Here is an 18,965-nt window from a genome sequence, read left to right on the forward strand (position 1 = left end):
TCAATTCAGTTGCTTCAATTGATGTCTATTATCGCTGAATGTTATCGTGGCGGTAGCATAACGAACAAGGCTCAAGGTAAAAAGAATTATCTTTTTTTGGTCAAACGTAAAAAAAATTTACCTACGTGTCTTTTTGTTTTTACCTTTGATAGTCTTTAGAAACCAAAATTGTTTATTTTAGTATATGAATATTTAGAAAACCTCTACCTACCATTTATTTATTTTAAAAATTTGTAATTAGTTACCAAGGGAACAATTTTTCACAGAACTTGGGTTGAGGAAAATAAATTGTAATTGTTTTCCTACCAAAAAAATATCTTGGCGCTATTGGAGGAATTGTTACCGGCGACGCAATGTGGTACAGTCGATCTAAAAATCTGCATCCTATAAAACAATATTTGTAATCGCAACGTAACTTACTGCCAGTGGAAATTTTGCATCATATGAAAAGATATTTGTATTAGAGATATTTTGTAAATATACATTAAAATATATTGGTATATTCGGTAATACTGTCTGGGCCAGAAATAAAGAGATAAATACGAGTTGGAGTCCTGAGCCGACAAAGCTCAATAGTGGACCGCTAGCTCATTTGGAGCTTGCAAAATGGGTACCCTACATTTTTGATACTTCGAAGCTGAACCCCACACGTTTTCAATTATTAGCTTACATAACCTGCACTTTCGATTGTGTGGCTCTTTGTCAGAGTCAGAGCGTCCAAACAAAAATAAATTGAAAGTGAAAACATTAAAAGAAAAGAGAAAGAGAAAAGTAAAGGAGATAGCAAGTTGTAAAGTTAAACAATAGGAGTAGGTCTGGGCATAAAATCCGGAATCCGAAATCCGAACCGAACCCGAACCGAAAAGCTCGATCCGTTATCCGACCCGAAACGTAAAAATATCCGAACGGGTTTTGTAGAGTGGTACAAAAAATATCTGAACCCGAAGTGTTATTAACCGAATCCGAACGGGTAACCCAAAAAATCCGAAATTAATAGTCAATATAAATATTTTGAAATATATATAAGTATTCCAATTATTAAATTCAATATTTGTGGTAATATTATATATAATAATAAATATTAAAATTCTAATAAATGCTTTAAGTACACAATTAGTTATAAATAAGTATTTTATAATTTGCTCATTGAAATAAAAAGTCTACTCTCTATAAGGCAATACATATTGTTTACGAATGATGTTTGTTTTCATGCTTGATTTAACATTTTATTGTTATTTTATCAATTTTATATGTGATAGATTAATTTTTATTTAATTTAGATGTTTTTCTTTATGTTTTACTTCAAAAAATTTGTTTTTTACTTTGGTTATATCCGAACCGAACCGATATAACCCGAATCCGTACGATATATGATTACTTTATAGGTTTTATGATGCAATACAATTTTGAACCGAACCCGAAGTGTTATTATCCGAACCCGACCCGTACTAATAAAATTTTAGTATGAGACCTAGAAGCGTAAATCCGAAAATCCGAAAATCCGAAAAACCCGATCCGAATGCCAACGGGTACCCGAACGCCGAGGCCTAAATACGAGTGTTGAGAGAAGATAATCCAAATAAATTTTTGGATGGTTAAGGAAAAAAAACTAATGATTGGTTTGCATTTGACAGATCTAATGATTAATCTTGGTTTAACTTCATGATTCATGATATAGACACACTACTCAGTAGGAAAAAGACATGCGTTATACATTCATAACTAGATGAGGAAAAATATAATTTTTATTTTGTACTAAGAATTAACATTTGTGTCGTTGATTTATTAACTCAGAAGGAAAATACTCGAGTATTTTCTGTGCTAAATGGGTGCTTTTACAAACGTTTACATGTAATTATTATGAGTTTAGAAAGTCACTGATATGAGAAGCATATAATACAACACCGAAAGTCCACGCTTCTTCATCAACTTTGCCTAATTTTAAATAGCATTTCCTCAAAACTGCGAATCTTCATTACGAGTGGCAGATTTTTTTCATTCACTATTTAACTTCTGTCTTCAGGAAACGGACAAAAACAAAATTGCATAATAAGAACAACCGACAAATTAGCGAAAATAGAAGTGCTAATTTGGTAAAGGTTGAACGTTTTTTAGAAAGTTAGCACGCGTGAGCCTTTTACTTCTGAACCATCTCCATCTGTCTCAACTCTGAACATTAGTTCTGACCGAATACGAGATAGGCACACGAGAACGATTCGTAAATCCATGCTTCATAATTTATAAATTCCACTAAACAAACCCCAGCTGTGTTTTAAATGACGCATGGCGCTCTAAGGCGAGGAGGTTGGAGCCATGCGCCTTGCGCCATGGCGCTCCAAGGCGCTCGTCTTATGGTTAGGATGCATTCAAACGTGGTTTAGTTATATACAGCTTTAGAAGAACTTAGATATGCATTGATAGATGTTCTTAGGTTAGAAGTGTATGTGTTAGCTACAGACGTGCAACTATTTCTATGGTTACATATAGAAGATAGTTATAGAGTAGACTCGTATATAACACTAGTACAGTCAGCTATACCAAACTGTCTTATTTATACACACTAATATAGTCAGCAAGGAGTTAGTCATGCACACTGATATAGTCAGCTATGTACACATATATAAACCCCAAAACACCAAAACAAAGAACTTAAAACTAAAAAGCTAAATTCAATTGCTCAAATCCAACAAAACCTATAACTCTGAAGATCTAAGCATTATGTTTTAAAGATATTTAAATGGTCGACAAAGTAGTGATAGAGTTCCAAAATGTTTTAAGGGTTCCGTGAAAGTAGTGTTTAACGGAAACTACAAGGCACACCTTAAGAGGTTCAAAGGCGCTTATATTTAAGCCAATGGCGCACCATGGCGAGCGCCTTGAGGAACTAGGGCTCGCCTTAGAGGACTGAGGCGTTAGGACCATCGCTCCGGTGCGCCTTGCACCTTGGCGCAAAAGGCGATCGCCTTTTAAAATACAGAACCCCAGCAACATATAATCCACTTAGTGACGACTGACGAAACAGGCCTACAACACAAGAACTTATCAGTATATGATACACGTACTTCTCAGCTCTTGTTCATTTTTCTGAAGATCACTACCTAAACACTCAAACCTCAGAAGAATGAATGAAATTTTTAAAAGAAAATAGAACTCCAGTGGCTGTTTTTTAAATTGAAACCGTAGGTTCCTGTCAGAATACCCATAATATAAACACTAATTGTACACAACGCTTTAAAAGCCTCCCCCCTACCAAACTCCCAAAAAATTGTGTGGGTGGGTCTGTTCCGTCTGCTTCTTTCTCCCGGCTCCTACGTCTCTCTTTAGTCTCGCCGGCACAAGCTATAACCGGAACTTCCCAACCACTCGAGTTTTTCTCTTTTCTTTAAGTTAACAAATGTTCTTTTAAAGTCTTTCACTCACCAGCTTGCTGCTTCTGATCTACGGGCTTTACCTGAACCGCAGATGGAACCGCGTGTACATACGGAAACCCTGGAGGCACCAGCTGATGTTGCTGCGTCTTCCCCATACCTCCTCCTCCTCCTTTCATGTTACTGGCTGCTGCTGTTGCTGTTGCTGCAGCAGCGATGGCTTTCGCTGGATCTGAAGTGGCGGTAACGGCTCCTGTGGTACAGCCGGATAGAGTGACTGGAGGACATGCGGCAGCGGATGAACCTGGTTGTTGCTGATGTCTTTGAATGTAATAACCACCAGAAGGAGATATAGTGATCTGTTGATGTTGATGCTGAGATTGCATATAAGGATTAGAGAAGAAAAGCTGGGCTTGCTGCTGCAACCCATGCTTTGGCAACTGTTGCTGTTGTTGTTGAGACTTGGATCCAGAGCTTGTGGTGGGGTTTCCCAGAACTGAAGGACCGTTGTTCCTTCCACCAGCGGAAGAAGCTGCGGATGCAGACTGCAAGTTCTTGGACGGCTGAGATGATGAGGGAGTAGTAGAGGAAGCTTGTCCAGCTTTGTTCACCGCTGATGAAGCCGAAGCAGCTGTTCTTGGGCTCCCACCCGCGCTTTTCGAGACGGAAGACGTTGAAGGTGACCCAACTAACATTGGTGGAGACGGAGCCTGGTTGTTGGTGCCTCCTTGCACCTGCTGCATTGGCGAACCAGACGCCATAGGTTTTGAGTTTGATGCAAAAGATATCTGCGACTGCTGGGGACGGCTTTGCTGTTTATGCGATACGTTTCTTACAGACGATGCAGCGGCAGCAGACGATGATGGCGACAGTATGGACGGAGACTGCGCTTGGGAAGTGTTGGATGTCCTGGGTGAATTGTTTTTCCACTGAGGAGACTGCACTTGAGTGCTGCTTGACTGGACAAGGTTTTGAGGAAATCCTGTATTGGCATTTGTAAACTTAGCGCTTCCGGCGGGTGATACAGAGATATTATGATCAGCGAAACCACTCCCGTTACTCGCCACAGGCCCTTTGGTTCTAGCAGCAGAAGCAGCGACTGAAGTTGCATACCGTTGCTGCTTCTGGAGATACATGGTGGTGTAAGGTTGCTGCAATTGACTCCGTTGCATATGCTGCTGCTGCTGCTGCTGCTGATGTTGGTGTTGCAAATGCTGCAGCTGCTGCTGCTGATGAGACGTCAGCACAGAACTGGAACTCTGCGGTTGAGTAGAACCATGGTTGAGCAAACGGGATGTATCAACGATGCTACCACTCGTTACAGCAGAAACAGATGTATCAGCTAAGTCGTGTTGGTTAGAGAAAGCAATAGACTGCGCACCATTCACAGCACTCGTTTTCCCTGTTGCTCCTCCTGTTTTCCTTTGTTCTTCCCTCGTATTAGCAGTAGCATTAGACCCCGATTTTCCATCATCTGAAGGAGCACTGTAGTTCATTTTCTGCTGGGCTGCTTGAGCAGCAACATTCGCTGCCATCATTTGATAACCTTGCCTAGCTGCTTCCGGCATGCTGTGGAAGATAGCGTGATTTTGACCAACTGATGACATGTTCAGGGAAGGAGTACTATTAACCCCGTTGAATGTCGCAAAAGTCATGGCATACCCCTGAGACGGAAACGATTCCACACCAGCCTTTGAGACCTGTTGTGATTTCTTTTCACCATGATTGCTAGAGGATACGACAACTCCACCACCTGGGGCTGCTGAACTCATCAAACCCAAGTTGGGTGGTTGCATCTGCATACCATAGTTCTGGCCATAGGCAACACTTGAACGAGAACCCCGGCTATCAGCGGTTGATGGGCTGTCTCCTCCTACAGTCTCGCTATGTTGAGTCGCATTTTCTCTAGGTTGCCTCTGCTGGAAACTCAAAGGCTGAGATTGAACTTTGTGAGTTGGAAATCCTTGGGAGTTCCCGGGATTTATCAGTGGTCTCCGCTGTTGGTTCTGCAGATGCTTTTGTGCTGCTGAGGAACCAATAGAAACACTTCCATTTTGGTTACTCGGAGGATGGCTCTGGAGCATTTGACCAGCTTGCTGTTGCTGCTTCTGTGGCTGAGAAAATGAAGGCTGGATCATTTGGGAGGGGTAGAACGAACCATTAAAAAATGGTATCGGCTGGCCAGGAGCTCCTCTGTAAGCAGGTGATGCACCAACATGTGCTGGGACTGGAAATGGATAGCCATTATTCTGCATGATGGCCAGATACTGCGTTTCATTGCCTGGCATGCCCGGATAGCTGAAGGTCATTGTTGGGGTACCAGCTGGAGTAGCTGAAGCAGAGCCATTCATGGAGTTCGCAGTAGCTGTCGCACCAGGAGAAGCTGTGTTGCCACTAGGAGGTCTAACAGATGTAGCAGCTGTGTGAGGCTGTTGGCCCACGGGGAAAATGAATGTCGGACCCTGCTACAATAAAGAATAAATAAAAACAATCAGCTGAGAAAGACGACAAAAATTTTGATATGAGAAGCATGCTTAGATGGACAAATAAAAAGAAACTAACCATGATGTTATTCGTTGCTCCTTGAGGCAGAGCTTGCTGGAGCAAAATTTGATTTCTCTGAGCTGTATCTGAGCTTTTGGAAGTAGATTGAGAGTTCTGATCCGGAACAGGATTGGAACTTCTTCCCAAAACAGTCCCCTGAAGTTCTGTGGGAGGCATAAGACTGAGATTGCAGGCCTGGGTCCCATACAATGGAGCTGATCCTGCTGCTGCAGGCCAGAACGGATTCATCTTTGTGAATTGCTGGTGAGATTGAATATTCCGAGCGATATAGCAGTGTGTTGCACATCTCTTAGGCCTCGGTTGGTTAAAAAGTAAATGCGGAGGAGGCTGGAAGAGATAAAAAAAAAGATTAAAATCAGTGAATAAATGTAGAGAGGATTCTTTGTATGGATCGGCAAGCAATGGAAATAACCTGAATTGCCGCAGACGATAAAGAACTAGTATCCGTAGGGACAATTTGCGTTGGCGGCATGTATCTGTTCAATAATCAAAGAGTTCTCTATTAGTTCAATTGAAACAGAAAAGAGACTTCCACAAAGTTTCACTTGTTCAAAATACAAAAAAAAAAAAAAATACCCCATTGTAGGATGACCCCCAGGCCAGCCAGGCATTGACATATGCATAGGTAAAGTGCCAGCTTGAGCTGTAAAATTCAGAAGAAGAGATTAAGAAAAAAATCAAAACTTGCGCACGAAAAATGAAACGTCTAATTACCTGTTTTATCTGGAACAGATGGTTGTTGTTGTTGTTGTGGCTGTTTCTGAACATGATGCTTGTTTATCACACCCACGTGATCAGATTTATCCAAGTCGAGTTTAAGTTCATAACTCCTCTCTGGCTTATGAGGTTCAGTTTCCCCCACCGTACTTCTAGGTCTCTTCTCTTCAGACTCGAAAACCGTCGCATTACCTCCATCTTCCTGCTTTCATCATGCATAAGTGACAAGGTAGAGAATTAAAAAAAGGGGGAAAAAGAGAACAAGATAAGAAAAGAGAGCCCCGAAAAGACAAATAAAGTAATGATGGATATTATCCCCAATTATCACATTTTATTACCAAACAAAAGTAGGTCCCACTCACCGTTTCCAATTCCGTGGCTTTAGGTTTAGCTTCTGCTGCCGCACCTTCCATCTCACCGCCTCTCTCCGATGACGATCTAACCGGCGGTGGGGCCTAAACCGGTTTTTAAAATAAAATCAGGAAAATATTAAAAAAATGGAGGAAATTAAAAAAATTTAAACAAAAACTGAAACTTACCATCAGATCTATCTCAAACTTCTCCTTCTCCAGTGAGCTTCTGCATGATAAAAAAAGAAACGTCTCTGAGAACAAGAATTAAGGTGAAAAAGTCACATTTAACGTATAGATCAAAGATCGTGTGCTTACGGTTTAGCTCCTGAAATGGTAGTAGCTCCGTCACCATCCGATCTAACTCCTGAGGAAGATTCAACTTTCGGCATTACTGTTTCCTCATTGGACAGATTGCTTTCTTTCTTCTCAGCTGATCCCGAATCTAACGCTGCCGTGCTGTCTCTGGCCTGTGGATAGGTCGAATCGAATACTGAGCTGCTTTCTTCAGCAGATCCTGATCTCTTGAGCTGATCAACGGAAGGAACTTGACTCTTTGATGGAGCTTCTGCTTCAGATTTAATGGCGCGTGATGGTAAGCTGGGACTGTTCTCGTCGTCGTATCTGACATGCCTCGGCTTCTTTTTTTTAGGAGCTGTAACCAAAGAAAGATAAAAGACAAAATGAGCAGCAAAAAAGAAGAGAAGAGAGACATAACAGGTCGTTGTGAAAGGAGATAACTTTACCAATGGCAGGCACAACATTATACGAGCTCGAATTAGCAGCAAGTGTGATGGTGGAAGACTGAAGAACCGTTTGAGAATTGGAGATCGGTGAAGATACTTTGGACTTGACATCTACAGTTGTTTTTGCACCTCCCTCTTTAGTGGCTGATTCTTGTTTTGACGTCGCGAGAGGCATCCTCATCATCCCGTACAACACCTCCGCGATCTCGATCTCTATCTCGTCTTGAACAGCGACCGGAAATGACACTTTGCCAGATGATGACTTGGGCGGGAGTGGCTTCTGTTTCGTCCCTGACGGCTTCAAATCAGAAGGAAAATCTTTCTTTAGTAAGATGAAGAGGGAGAGATTGAGTAAGTCTTTGAGAGACTAACCATCTTTTTCCGGTGGACTGAAACAGTGGATGAAGAAGGAGATGTAGGAGCTGGAGAAGTCGATATTTGGCGGTGGCTCTGCTCTCCGGAAGCAAGTAAACCACCGCCGGTGGCACTAGACGCCCATGACTCATGTGGCCTCTTTGTACAAGCTGTGAAAGAGAGAGTGAAGAAGATATTAGATAACTAAATGAAAAGATATTTGATCAGCGAGAGAGATGATTCTATTGTAGTTTCCACCTCTCTACCTGACCGAGCTTTTCTAGGAACCGATACGCCGATCATCTCATCAGCCGCCTTCCAAGACACCGGCGCCGGAGAAGGAGGCGATCTGAAAGTTTTCGACGGTGGCGGCGGAAAGTTCTTCCTCTGGTGGTGGTGATGATTCGAAAGAGACGATGAAAACGAGGCGGGGGAGATATTATTACTCGCCGGAGGAGGAAGCATCTTCACGTCGTCATATTCTTCATCGTCGTTGACACTCTCTTCCGAGCTTTCGTCGCCGTGAACCATCATCAACCGTTCTCCTCTCCTCCTTTTGCTCCGGCTGTTTAACCGATCTCTCTCCCGTTCCCTTTCCCTCTCCCTCTCCCTATCGCGTTCCCGATCTCGTTCCTTCTTCCCACTCCCTCCTCGATCTCTCAGCCTCGCCGCCTCCGGTAGCTCCACCGGACCTTCCTCCTCTGAAACAAATGAAAACCATCAGAATCAAATGGTTTGTCTCAGATCTGAAGAAGAAAACGATTTAAATACAAACCTGGAGAATCTCTAAAGCTTCCGGCTCTATGTCTCCGTCGTGACAAGGCGTTTCCGGTAGCCGCCGCCGCCATGGGTACTCTTCTAGCTTCTCTATTTCTATCCATCTTCTTCCCCCTTCCTAATTTCTCTCTCTCTCTCTCTTTCTTTCCTTCTTTCGTCTATCTCTCTACTAGCTTCTTCCCATTATCTCCTTTATTTGTGCTCCTCATAATAAAAGCAGGAGCGAATAGATCCACGGCTCATATCTCTTCCCAGTAAAACCTTTTCGCAATCTTCACCGTCGGTGTGAATGCATCCAACGGTCTCAAACTGACACATCAATAACCTATTTTTTCTTTTTATTATATTAGCGAAAACGTACTCTTTTATTATTTCAATAGTCAGCATCCGCTGTGGGACCCATACAAAAATGAGTAATACTAGTGTCTAAAATATACTCCAAAAATAATATTTTTTATTGTTTGTTTTTTAAATTAATAATTCGATCTCCGAGTCGGATCATGTAAAAAATTATGTGGACTACTATACCAAGCTATTAAACATTAAGTTGCCACGTGTCAAGAGTTGACATCACACAGGCTGCTGTGTATGTAATCTCTACCAATATTATATTGACTTTTATTGTCTCGAGAAAGTAAAAAGAAATTGGAAAGGGACAATTAAAATATTCAACGTATTAAACAAAAGAATATTATTTAAATTAAAGTAAATTAATAGCACTATAGTTTTGTAATAAAATAGTCAGTCGACAAAAAATTGCAATAAAATATTTGTTAAAAGGCTCCTGGGGTAGTGCATTGTTGTCCACTAATCGCGACGACTCGTGTGGAAAAGAAAACAAAATACTGACATATACACGCACAGAAATGATATTATTTTAGTTATTTTTACCCAAAATAATGTATCACTGGCCACAACCGGTAAACAAAGACCCTGTTAAAGGCAATATCGATCAAAATGGAATCTTTGTGACCACCTACGCACCGATCTAACCGGTAAAATTAATCATATTAAGTCAATCAAATAGCTAATAGCTTCGTTGTGGCTTTTTGTTTATTTAATTTTCAAATACTAACTATTTATTTATTGCAGTAAATAAATGGTTGATATTTACCTTTCTCTAACTATTTATTTATTGATTTATGTTATTATTACTTATTTATAATTTACCAAAACCATAGAAACGTCAAATGACTATGAAAATAATAATATTTTCCGTTTTTATCTTTGAACTTTTAATTCTTAGAATCTAATAGTAAAAGAAAATCAAAATACCGGCGTTTATTTATCTTATCATTTGCTAGCTATTAAAACTTATATTTACTAATTTTCAAATAAATAAATATCTTTTTGAGAAAAAAAAATCATAGTATATTTGATTATTTTTATGTTAGAAGGAAAAGTTAGTCAGATTGATATAACTGAAAAATTATGTAACTAATTAAACATATGTTAATATAAGAATAGTTCAATAATAATAAATGATTTGGTAAAAATAGTTATAACAAATAAATCTACAGCTACAAATCTAAAGTCAAAAAATAAAGCCACAACACTTACCGATCACCAGAAAAACCGCGAAAGGAAAGTGTATAAACCGAATTAAATGCTCAATCATGCAATCATGTATTTGTTTAATCTCATCCTAAATCAATTCCAGATTCAATGCAATATTATATTAGTTTCAATCATGCAGTAATTTGGAAATATTTTGCTCTCGAATCATATCATTTCGTGATTGAGTTTGCAATTAAATCTACACAAACTAAAGAGATTAGGAAACTTAAAAAGTTTCTTATACGTATTTATTAATAACAGAAATTTCGATCCCCGATGATATGATTGACAATCGCCAAGTATTTTAGGAAACAATAACATTTCCTAGTGAAAAAAAGGAAATATCAAAATTTATTGGATTTTTAACATTAAAATTCATCAACTAAGTTTATTTTAGATAAAAAACCTTAAACTAAACATTTCAATTCCACTATGCTTATTTTACCAGATCTGCAGTCACCAATCAGACCCAAAAATCAGTCGCATAATGTTACTCTTAAAAATTGTGTCTTTTTTTCCTCTAATCAACATAGTGAAAAGATATTTAAAATAGATTTTGTATCAGTAATAAGGAAATATAATGGTTTCTGTATATTTTTTGTTCACTATAATTGTTTTTATATTTTAATCGCTTAAGAAGAGGTAAACTTAAACGGTAAATCTATAAACTAATAAACCAAAAAAAAAACGGTGTCTGCTTCGATATAGTAAATTATAACTCAACTCGTTAACTATGAATTGATGGCCGAGATCCTTTGTTGGCAATAGCGAAATATTCACTTAGCCGTTAGACATTTCTGTTTTTTTTTATAAATGAGTATATTTTTGAGAAATTTCAACCAATAATCAAAAAAAAAAAAAATTTACTAACTGACCATTTTTTCTTTCTCTATTTTTTCTATCTCTTTCTATTTTTTTAACTATAAAATTAATACTTTCTCTAGTATAGTTATTCAGCAAATTAATCCTATATTTTATGTAATTTTAATTGGTAGAAGGCGTTATCCCGAAATACTTTAAAAATAAAATGGTGTTGAGTTGGCAACCGATTGATCTGATTCGTTGATCGAATCAAAACTCAACGGTTAAGATGAGAAAAAAAGAAAATGCATGTGGGACCTTCTTCACTCAAGTCGCGGTCACGGAACTTCTGAAATGTGGAATTGCTTCTAATGTGGAATTGCTTCTGTGGAATTGCTTCTCCCTCTTTTACAAAACTTCTTTTTATTTTTGATTTTTCACCCCTAACTCTCTCACTTTTATTTCTCTTCTTATGTTTTTTTGTCGACATTATATTTTTTATTATGTTCAAAATAAAAATACTGCTTACTTATCTAAAATAATAAATTAAAGTATAAATATGTAACTTACTAACTTTGTTAGATAGAAAATATAATAAAATAGCAATTGAAATGAAAAACCTCTAAAATAACATTAATTAGAAAGAAAATTGATTAAATTACTCTTAACCTTACATTTTTACTCTAATTCACTTCTTATATATTAAATTGTCCTCATCAATAAAATCGTATATATGTATAAGTTATTTAATTTTAATTAATTTTTTTGGAACCTTGTTTTTATTAGATATTTTTAGAACAAAAATAGGTTGATTATATCAATGAATATTTTTCTATAAAAGTAGTCAATCATCATTTAAATTTTAAATTTTATAATAAAATTTTATTTAGCAATTTTTATCATATACTTTCACAAAACGGAATTTTTGAATAAAATGGCTTAGTAGAATGACTGGAGATTTTTTTTTTTTTTTTGTCATCAACAAACAGACTCATATAGGCTCTGCGAACCAAACCGATAACTCCGCATCCATGTGAACGATGAAAGATGATTGTTTTCTGGCACATCGTGCTAGACTATCCGCCTTTTGATTTTCCGTTCGGGGTACATGAATGATCGCTGAGCTAGTAAAACATGTTTTCAGTAGCTTTATGTCGTGCAGGTAATTCTCAAACGCCTGTCATTCTTCTAGTTCCGAAACCATCTTCAACAATTGAGAACAATCTGTAGCAAAAGTAACCTGGAACTGATGTAAATTCCTCATACATTCCATTGCCCATATCAAAGCTTTCATCTATGCATCAAGAGGTGAAAGACATTCCCTAGTATTCCTTGCACCCATCAATCCCTGAAAGCCCTTGAGTATGCTATACCATCCTTGACCTGAATAAGATTCTTTATCTTTCTAGGAACCATCTATAAAACACCAACGACCAACCCTCGGCTGCCGATTCAAAACCTCATTTTGTGGTGGAGCCTGCTTAGTCTTAATCACCTAGGCCTCAGTCCAAAGTGTTGATTCAGTTTCTGCAAGCGTAAGTGTATCTCTTGGGTCAATATCCAAATTACTAAAGACCTTATTATTCATTCATTTCTAAATATACCATAATATCCACGCAAAATGATGATCTTCCATCTTTGGGAGTACCATCTAGAAAAGATGATCCATATTTGTAAATAGTGAACTTGTGGGAAAGTAGACTGGGTTAGACGGTATCTTTGACAAAACTCAAATTTGACGCGCAGGAGGGCACTAAAAAAACACATAGTTTATTGATTCCTCCTCAGCTCCACATCTAATACAACAAATATCTGTCTTCATTCCTCTTGCTTGCAGATTCTTCTTAACAACTATACATCCAGATACCATTTTCCATAAAAAAATGCTTAAGCTTCGGAGGACATCGCACCTCCCAACATAAAGTTGTTAGAGTATCCACTGTGGGACCATAAAAAGCTGGTGGTTTTGCCTTGTCCGGATAGACCCGTTTTAGCTGATATCATGTTTTAACCGAATATTTTCCATTATTGTAAAATGACATCCATTTCTATCCACCAATTGAGTCTTACTCAAATGAATACTTTCAATAATTTGAGCGTCCTGGGGATTCACCAAATCACGGATTACTTGCGACTTCCAAGTTCGTGAAATTGGATTTATCAAAGAGTCCACTGTGAGGTCCTGATAAGTGTCATGTTAATTTTTGTTTGCTGGTCTCGGACGAGTGGTTGAGAGCCATGGATCACTCCATACAGAGATAGAGGACAATGTTCCCACCCTTTTGATTAGTCCTTTGAGATCTAGCATACAATACTCTTCCAACCGTACGACAAAGAGTATGAACGGATCGGTTCTAGGAGTGAGACATTCCTATAGTACCGTCCTTTAAAAACTCTAGCAAAAAGAGTTGAAGGCTTCTCTATCAGCCTCCACAATTGCTTTCCAAGTATAGCCGTATTGAAATATGTTATGTCCTTAAAGCCTAGACCTCCTTCGTCCTTATTTGTACATACTTTGTCCCATGACTTCCAGTGCATACCCATTGTATTTCCTCCTGGGCTCCACCAAAATTCTGATACCGCACTCGTCAATTTCTTCACCGTTGCTTTTGGTAGCCGATAAACAGACATCACATAGTTAGACAAAGCCGTGACTACTGATTTAATGATAACTTCCTTTCCACCTTTTGAAAAAAACTTAAACGTCCATCCGTTCACCCTATTATTCAAACGGTCCTGGACAAAACCAAAAACTTGTATCTTGGATCCCCCAAGACTCTCCTGCAGACCCAGATATGATCCCATCCCTCCTAAATTCTGTATCCCTAGGATGTCTCTCAATTCCTATCTAGTGGACTCCTCAATCTTATGTCCAAATTGAATCGATGATTTCTGATATTAATCAGTTGGCCCGAGACCACCTCATATTCCTTCAGAATCCTAAGAATAGTATGACATTCTTCCTTTTGTGCCTTACAGAAAAATAGACTATCATTTGCGAACAACAGATGAGAGATTGAAGGACAAGCTCTTGCCACCTTCATTCCCGTGAAATGATTTCCTCTTTCAGCATTCTTAATATTAGCAATCAAAGCCTCAGTACACATGATAAATAGATAAGGGGATAAGGGATCCCCCACCGTAAACTTCTTTGAGGAACTATATGTCCACGGGGCTGCCCATTTAGCAAAACATGATATTGAACCGATGATATACATTCCATAATTAATTTAACCCAATGCGGATCAAAACCCATCCTGAGAAGTAGCGCTTGAATAAAACCCCACTCCACCCGATCATACGCTTTGCTCATATCCGTCTTGATCGTCATATATTTACTTTGACAAGCCTTATTAGTCCGCAGTCCATGAAACATTTCCTGAGCAATAAGAATATTATCCGAAATCAACTTTCCTGGTACAAATGCGGATTGTGTCTCCGATATTTACCGTGGGAGGCATAATTTGACAGAAAACCTTTGAAATAATCTTGTACCCTACATTGCACAAGCTAATTGGCCTCAACTCGGACATCCTTGTAGGCTTTTCCGTCTTCGGGATCATACAAATATTGGTAATGTTTAACCTTGAAGTTATTTAAGTACATAAAGTTATTAATTATTTAATTTTTGAATTTAATTTTTATATTAAATTATTTTATATTTAGAAATTATTTTCACGGTCCGATAAATCCCCTAGACTATATTTGTGAAGTGATTTTGTCACATGTCCTTTCTACAATCAATTTCACAAAACAAATATGACATGACTACTGAAATTGATGAAATGTTTTATAGCTTAATATAACATGGACGATTGCATTTAATGTTAATTTATATTTTTGGTATTTTTTAAAAAATATGGTAATAACTCGTATATTACATTTAATGTCAATTTATATTTTTGGAAATTTTTTTAGAATATGGGAATAACTCATAAATCATCATTAAAATAAGGGAAATTGCCAAAAATACCATTTTCAAAGTACTATTTTTCCTGTTTACACTAATCACTTTTACCCTCATCTTTAATGAAAGAAAAAAGACATTTATAACCTTTTGATTAACTTTGACAAAAAAAATATATGGTTAACAAATCTAAACTTAAAACAACTTTAAACCCTAAACCACGAAACATTAACTCTAAACCCTAAACACTAAACCTTCAAATCTAAACCCTAAAACATCAACTCTAAACCCTAAACGTAAACCCTAAACCCTAAATCTAAACTTAAAACATCAACTTTAAACCCTAAATCATCAACTCTAAACCCTAAACCTTGAAACATCAACTCTAAACCCCGAAACATCAATTCTAAACCCTAAACTCTAAACCTTCAAATCTAAACCCTAAAACATCAACTCTAAACCCTAAATGTAAACCCTAAACCCTATATTTTTGTAAAATTCGAACCCTAAACCCTAAAACCCTAAACCTTCAAATCTAAACCCTAAAACATCAACTCTAGGGTTTTAGGGTTTAGGGTTTAGGGTTTAGAGTTGAAGGGTTAGGGTTTAGAGTTGATGTTTCAGGGTTTAGGGTTAATTGTTTAGGGTTTAGGGTTTAGGGTTTAGAGTTTACTTTTTAGGGTTTAGGGTTTAGTGTTGATAGTTTAGGGTTTAGTGTTGATGGTGTAGTGTTTAGAGTTGAAGTTTAGGTTTTAGGGTTTGGAGTTGATGTTTTAGGGTTTAGAGTTGAAGGTTTAAGGTTTAGGGTTTAGAGTTGATCTTTCGGGGTTTACGGTTTAGAGTTGATGTTTCAGGGTTTAGGGTTCGTAATTAAAAAAAAATAGGGTTTAGGAATAATGATTTAGGGTTTAGGGTTCGTATTTCAAAAAACAATAGGGCTTAAGATTGATGGTTTAGGGTTTAGAGTTGAGGTTTAGGGTTTAGGGTTTGAATTTCGAAATAGTATAATTCGAAAAAAAAATATTTTTTATTTTTTAGAATTTTATTTATTTAAATATTTATTTATTACATATATGTAAAGAACAATGGCATAAGAGTCTTTTGCCTCTTAATGAAAAAAATATTTTTGAAAATGTCCCTACATTGGTGGTAAAAATGAAAAGTGGTAGCATGAAAGTGGTAAATATGTAATTTTCCCTTAAAATAAATATATTCAAATATAACATTATAATTTTGAAATATAATTTAATTATATATTTTTAAATTATACAATTTTATTATTAAATTTTTCATTAATGTATACATTTTTTTTAGAAGATTATAAAAATTTAATCGTAAAATCATTATTTTCTTATATATCTAAAATTTTTATAAATATTGTTTACTTTTAATTTTTGGTAATTGTGTAACTTTTACAAATTTATTTAATATTTTTAATTAAAATAAATAGATAGAAAAATCTATCTAAGATAATAATTTCAAATATATACATGCATATTCTTAAACATATTTTTTTTATGTTTAATTAAATCAAATTTATATTAAAATATTGATATGAAAATGAAAATTTAAAATATTAATAATATTTTATTTTAAAATATAAATTATATTTATCTGTTAAAAAATATTTTAAATTTTTTTACTGCACTTGGTGCAGGAAGACACCTAGTACTTCTTTAAAAAGAAAACAACATTCCGTTAAATATGGAAATGTTTTTAAAATTTTAGATATTACTTTTGCTTTCACAAAAGTTCATTTGTTTTAATAACTAAGTAGTTTTAGTTAAAATAACTAATCAATGTTTTAAAAATCAATAATCATGTTTAGTCAGCAAATCGGATCTAATATTTGAAAAATAAAATTTAAAATATTCTTGTATAGATATTTAATAATTGGTTTAGTTACTGCTTACAGATTTCTTAAACATTAACACTAATATTAAGAAATTTGTAACTTATGAAAAATGTAATTTAGAAGATTAATTCAAACAATTATAAAATGTACATTATTTGATTGGCCTTACAGTATTCAATAAGTAAAAGTTACATTATAATATAAAAATTATCTATAAGTTGAAACAAAAAATCTTAATTTTTTTTTTGAAACATAATTTTACTTTCAATAAATTTGTTGACTAAAAAAACGAGTATGTAAAATGAGTGAGTGTGACGTGTAATAGGGCCCACGTTGATATAATAGATTCTGTAATTAAAGTAGTAGCAAAAGAAATTTGGTCAATCGTCTGGACTCATGTATATTAATGACAGTCGATAAACAAAAAGAAACAGTAATATTCATATATACTGTTTTAATAACACAACACCACACGCGTTTGGACACGCGTGCATAACAAAAGCCGACGATATCCACGTGGTACAAACTGTTTGATGTGGTTGATTACAGTCATGACACGTGGGAGATGGCTCTGTCTCGATTCGTCGATTTGGATCTTATGTCTTCTGTCGACGCTACTCGTTCGCTTAAATATCTCTCCGTAGATATAAATACTATCAAGGACAGAGTTAAAAAGAGAAAAAAGCTAACCTCACGGTTTTCACGGATGGTATGCGTGACATCCGCGTTAACTACTTACGTGGCCGGATGAGAGTGATGGGATTACGTTATCTCGTTGATGAGCGGTCATGTAAATTCCTAAGACAATAAAATTATAAACACTGACAATGCCACGTCAGAGAGTCCCACCAAATGACTTTGCCGGGTTTCTGTGGATTCCTTGTATTTTTTTTTTTTTTTTTGCCATTTTATTTTATTATATTATAAAATACCAAAACTCATACATTACAAAACCAATTAAGACCCAAAAAAAATCCATACAGACACAAAGCCCAAACTATAGGCAAAGTAAAGAACTAAAGATGGGCTTCGAAGCCCAAACATAAGAACCCGAAACCAACCAAACCAACTCGACAAACACGCGTCGAGATATTTTAAACGAGAAAAACACGTGTTGAGCCCTTAGCGAAGTAAGGTACACGTGTCACCCAATCCTTTCAGCTTCCTCACCCTTCGAGATTACGCCGGAAAAACTAGGCGGCGGCGGAAAAACTAGGCGGCGCCAGAAAAACACCGGATCTCGACACTGCATCACCATCCATCAGCGCTTGGAATCCTTAGGCGAAGAGCGTCCATCGATCTATTCGAGATCTTCTCCAGCTTCCAAGCCGCCGAATCCGAGATTAAAACCGTAACCATGGATTAAAGAACCAAACAAACTCCAGTTTAAAACTGGAGATATCGCCACCAAAAAGAACACAGATCATCCAAAACCGACAGACCATCACCTATAGAGAAAGGTGTGGTCTCCGGAGTCAAAGCCGGTCACCCATCAATAGGTAGATGCAACACCGGAACAGGAGGGACCGGACATGTAACGCCGACGGAGCCGTTCATGCCGGGAAGAGCACGAGAGTAAGGATCGTCGCCATAACACCTTTTCCCGACCGACGGTGGTAGAGGCACCACACCACAGGTCGGAGATCGCTATTTCAAAGTTTTGTAGTGAGAGGTCAGAGCGTTTTTTGGGATTCCTTATATCAAAAATACGAATATAGTATACGAAAATTATGAGAAGCAAAGTTTATTATGCTTTTGTCGTCTCCGAAATGTAAAATCCCTTCATTAACGCACTAAGGTATATCGATAATGGCGAGATTATTGTATTGTTATTTCTTATATTGATAATTAAATCTTTATGGTTGTTTAAAATTTTATTGGATATTCATAGCGATAGAGGCGTTTAAATAATATACAGCAAACATGGCACCATGACTGTTTCGTCCATATTATCGGTTCAAATCTAGA

At 36.9% G+C, this 18,965-nt stretch overlaps 1 protein-coding gene across 3 annotated transcripts; it reads right to left on the reverse strand.

The window, feature by feature from the left end:
- Window positions 1-3,116: 3,116 nt before the first annotated feature.
- LOC106433620 (protein TIME FOR COFFEE) lies at window positions 3,117-9,108 on the reverse strand. 3 transcript variants are annotated; one of them, XM_013874451.3, is made up of 12 exons: window positions 8,876-9,108; window positions 8,367-8,801; window positions 8,119-8,270; window positions 7,747-8,044; window positions 7,319-7,655; window positions 7,190-7,229; window positions 7,013-7,105; window positions 6,648-6,852; window positions 6,510-6,576; window positions 6,346-6,409; window positions 5,931-6,260; window positions 3,117-5,830 (listed from the first exon to the last, which is right to left on the reverse strand). In XM_013874451.3, the coding sequence occupies exons 1-12, from the start codon at window positions 8,979-8,981 to the stop codon at window positions 3,413-3,415; spliced, it is 4,545 nt and encodes a 1,514-aa protein (XP_013729905.1). In that variant the 5' UTR covers window positions 8,982-9,108; the 3' UTR covers window positions 3,117-3,412. The 3 variants fall into 3 exon arrangements, with proteins under 3 accessions (XP_013729905.1, XP_013729903.1, XP_022557941.1); XM_013874449.3 differs by having other exon boundaries at window positions 3,117-5,833; window positions 8,876-9,107; XM_022702220.2 differs by lacking the exon at window positions 8,876-9,108 and having other exon boundaries at window positions 3,117-5,833; window positions 8,359-8,683.
- Window positions 9,109-18,965: the final 9,857 nt, after the last annotated feature.

Source organism: Brassica napus, chromosome C1 (genome assembly GCF_020379485.1).
Source record: "Brassica napus cultivar Da-Ae chromosome C1, Da-Ae, whole genome shotgun sequence".
Taxonomy (NCBI): domain Eukaryota; kingdom Viridiplantae; phylum Streptophyta; class Magnoliopsida; order Brassicales; family Brassicaceae; genus Brassica; species Brassica napus.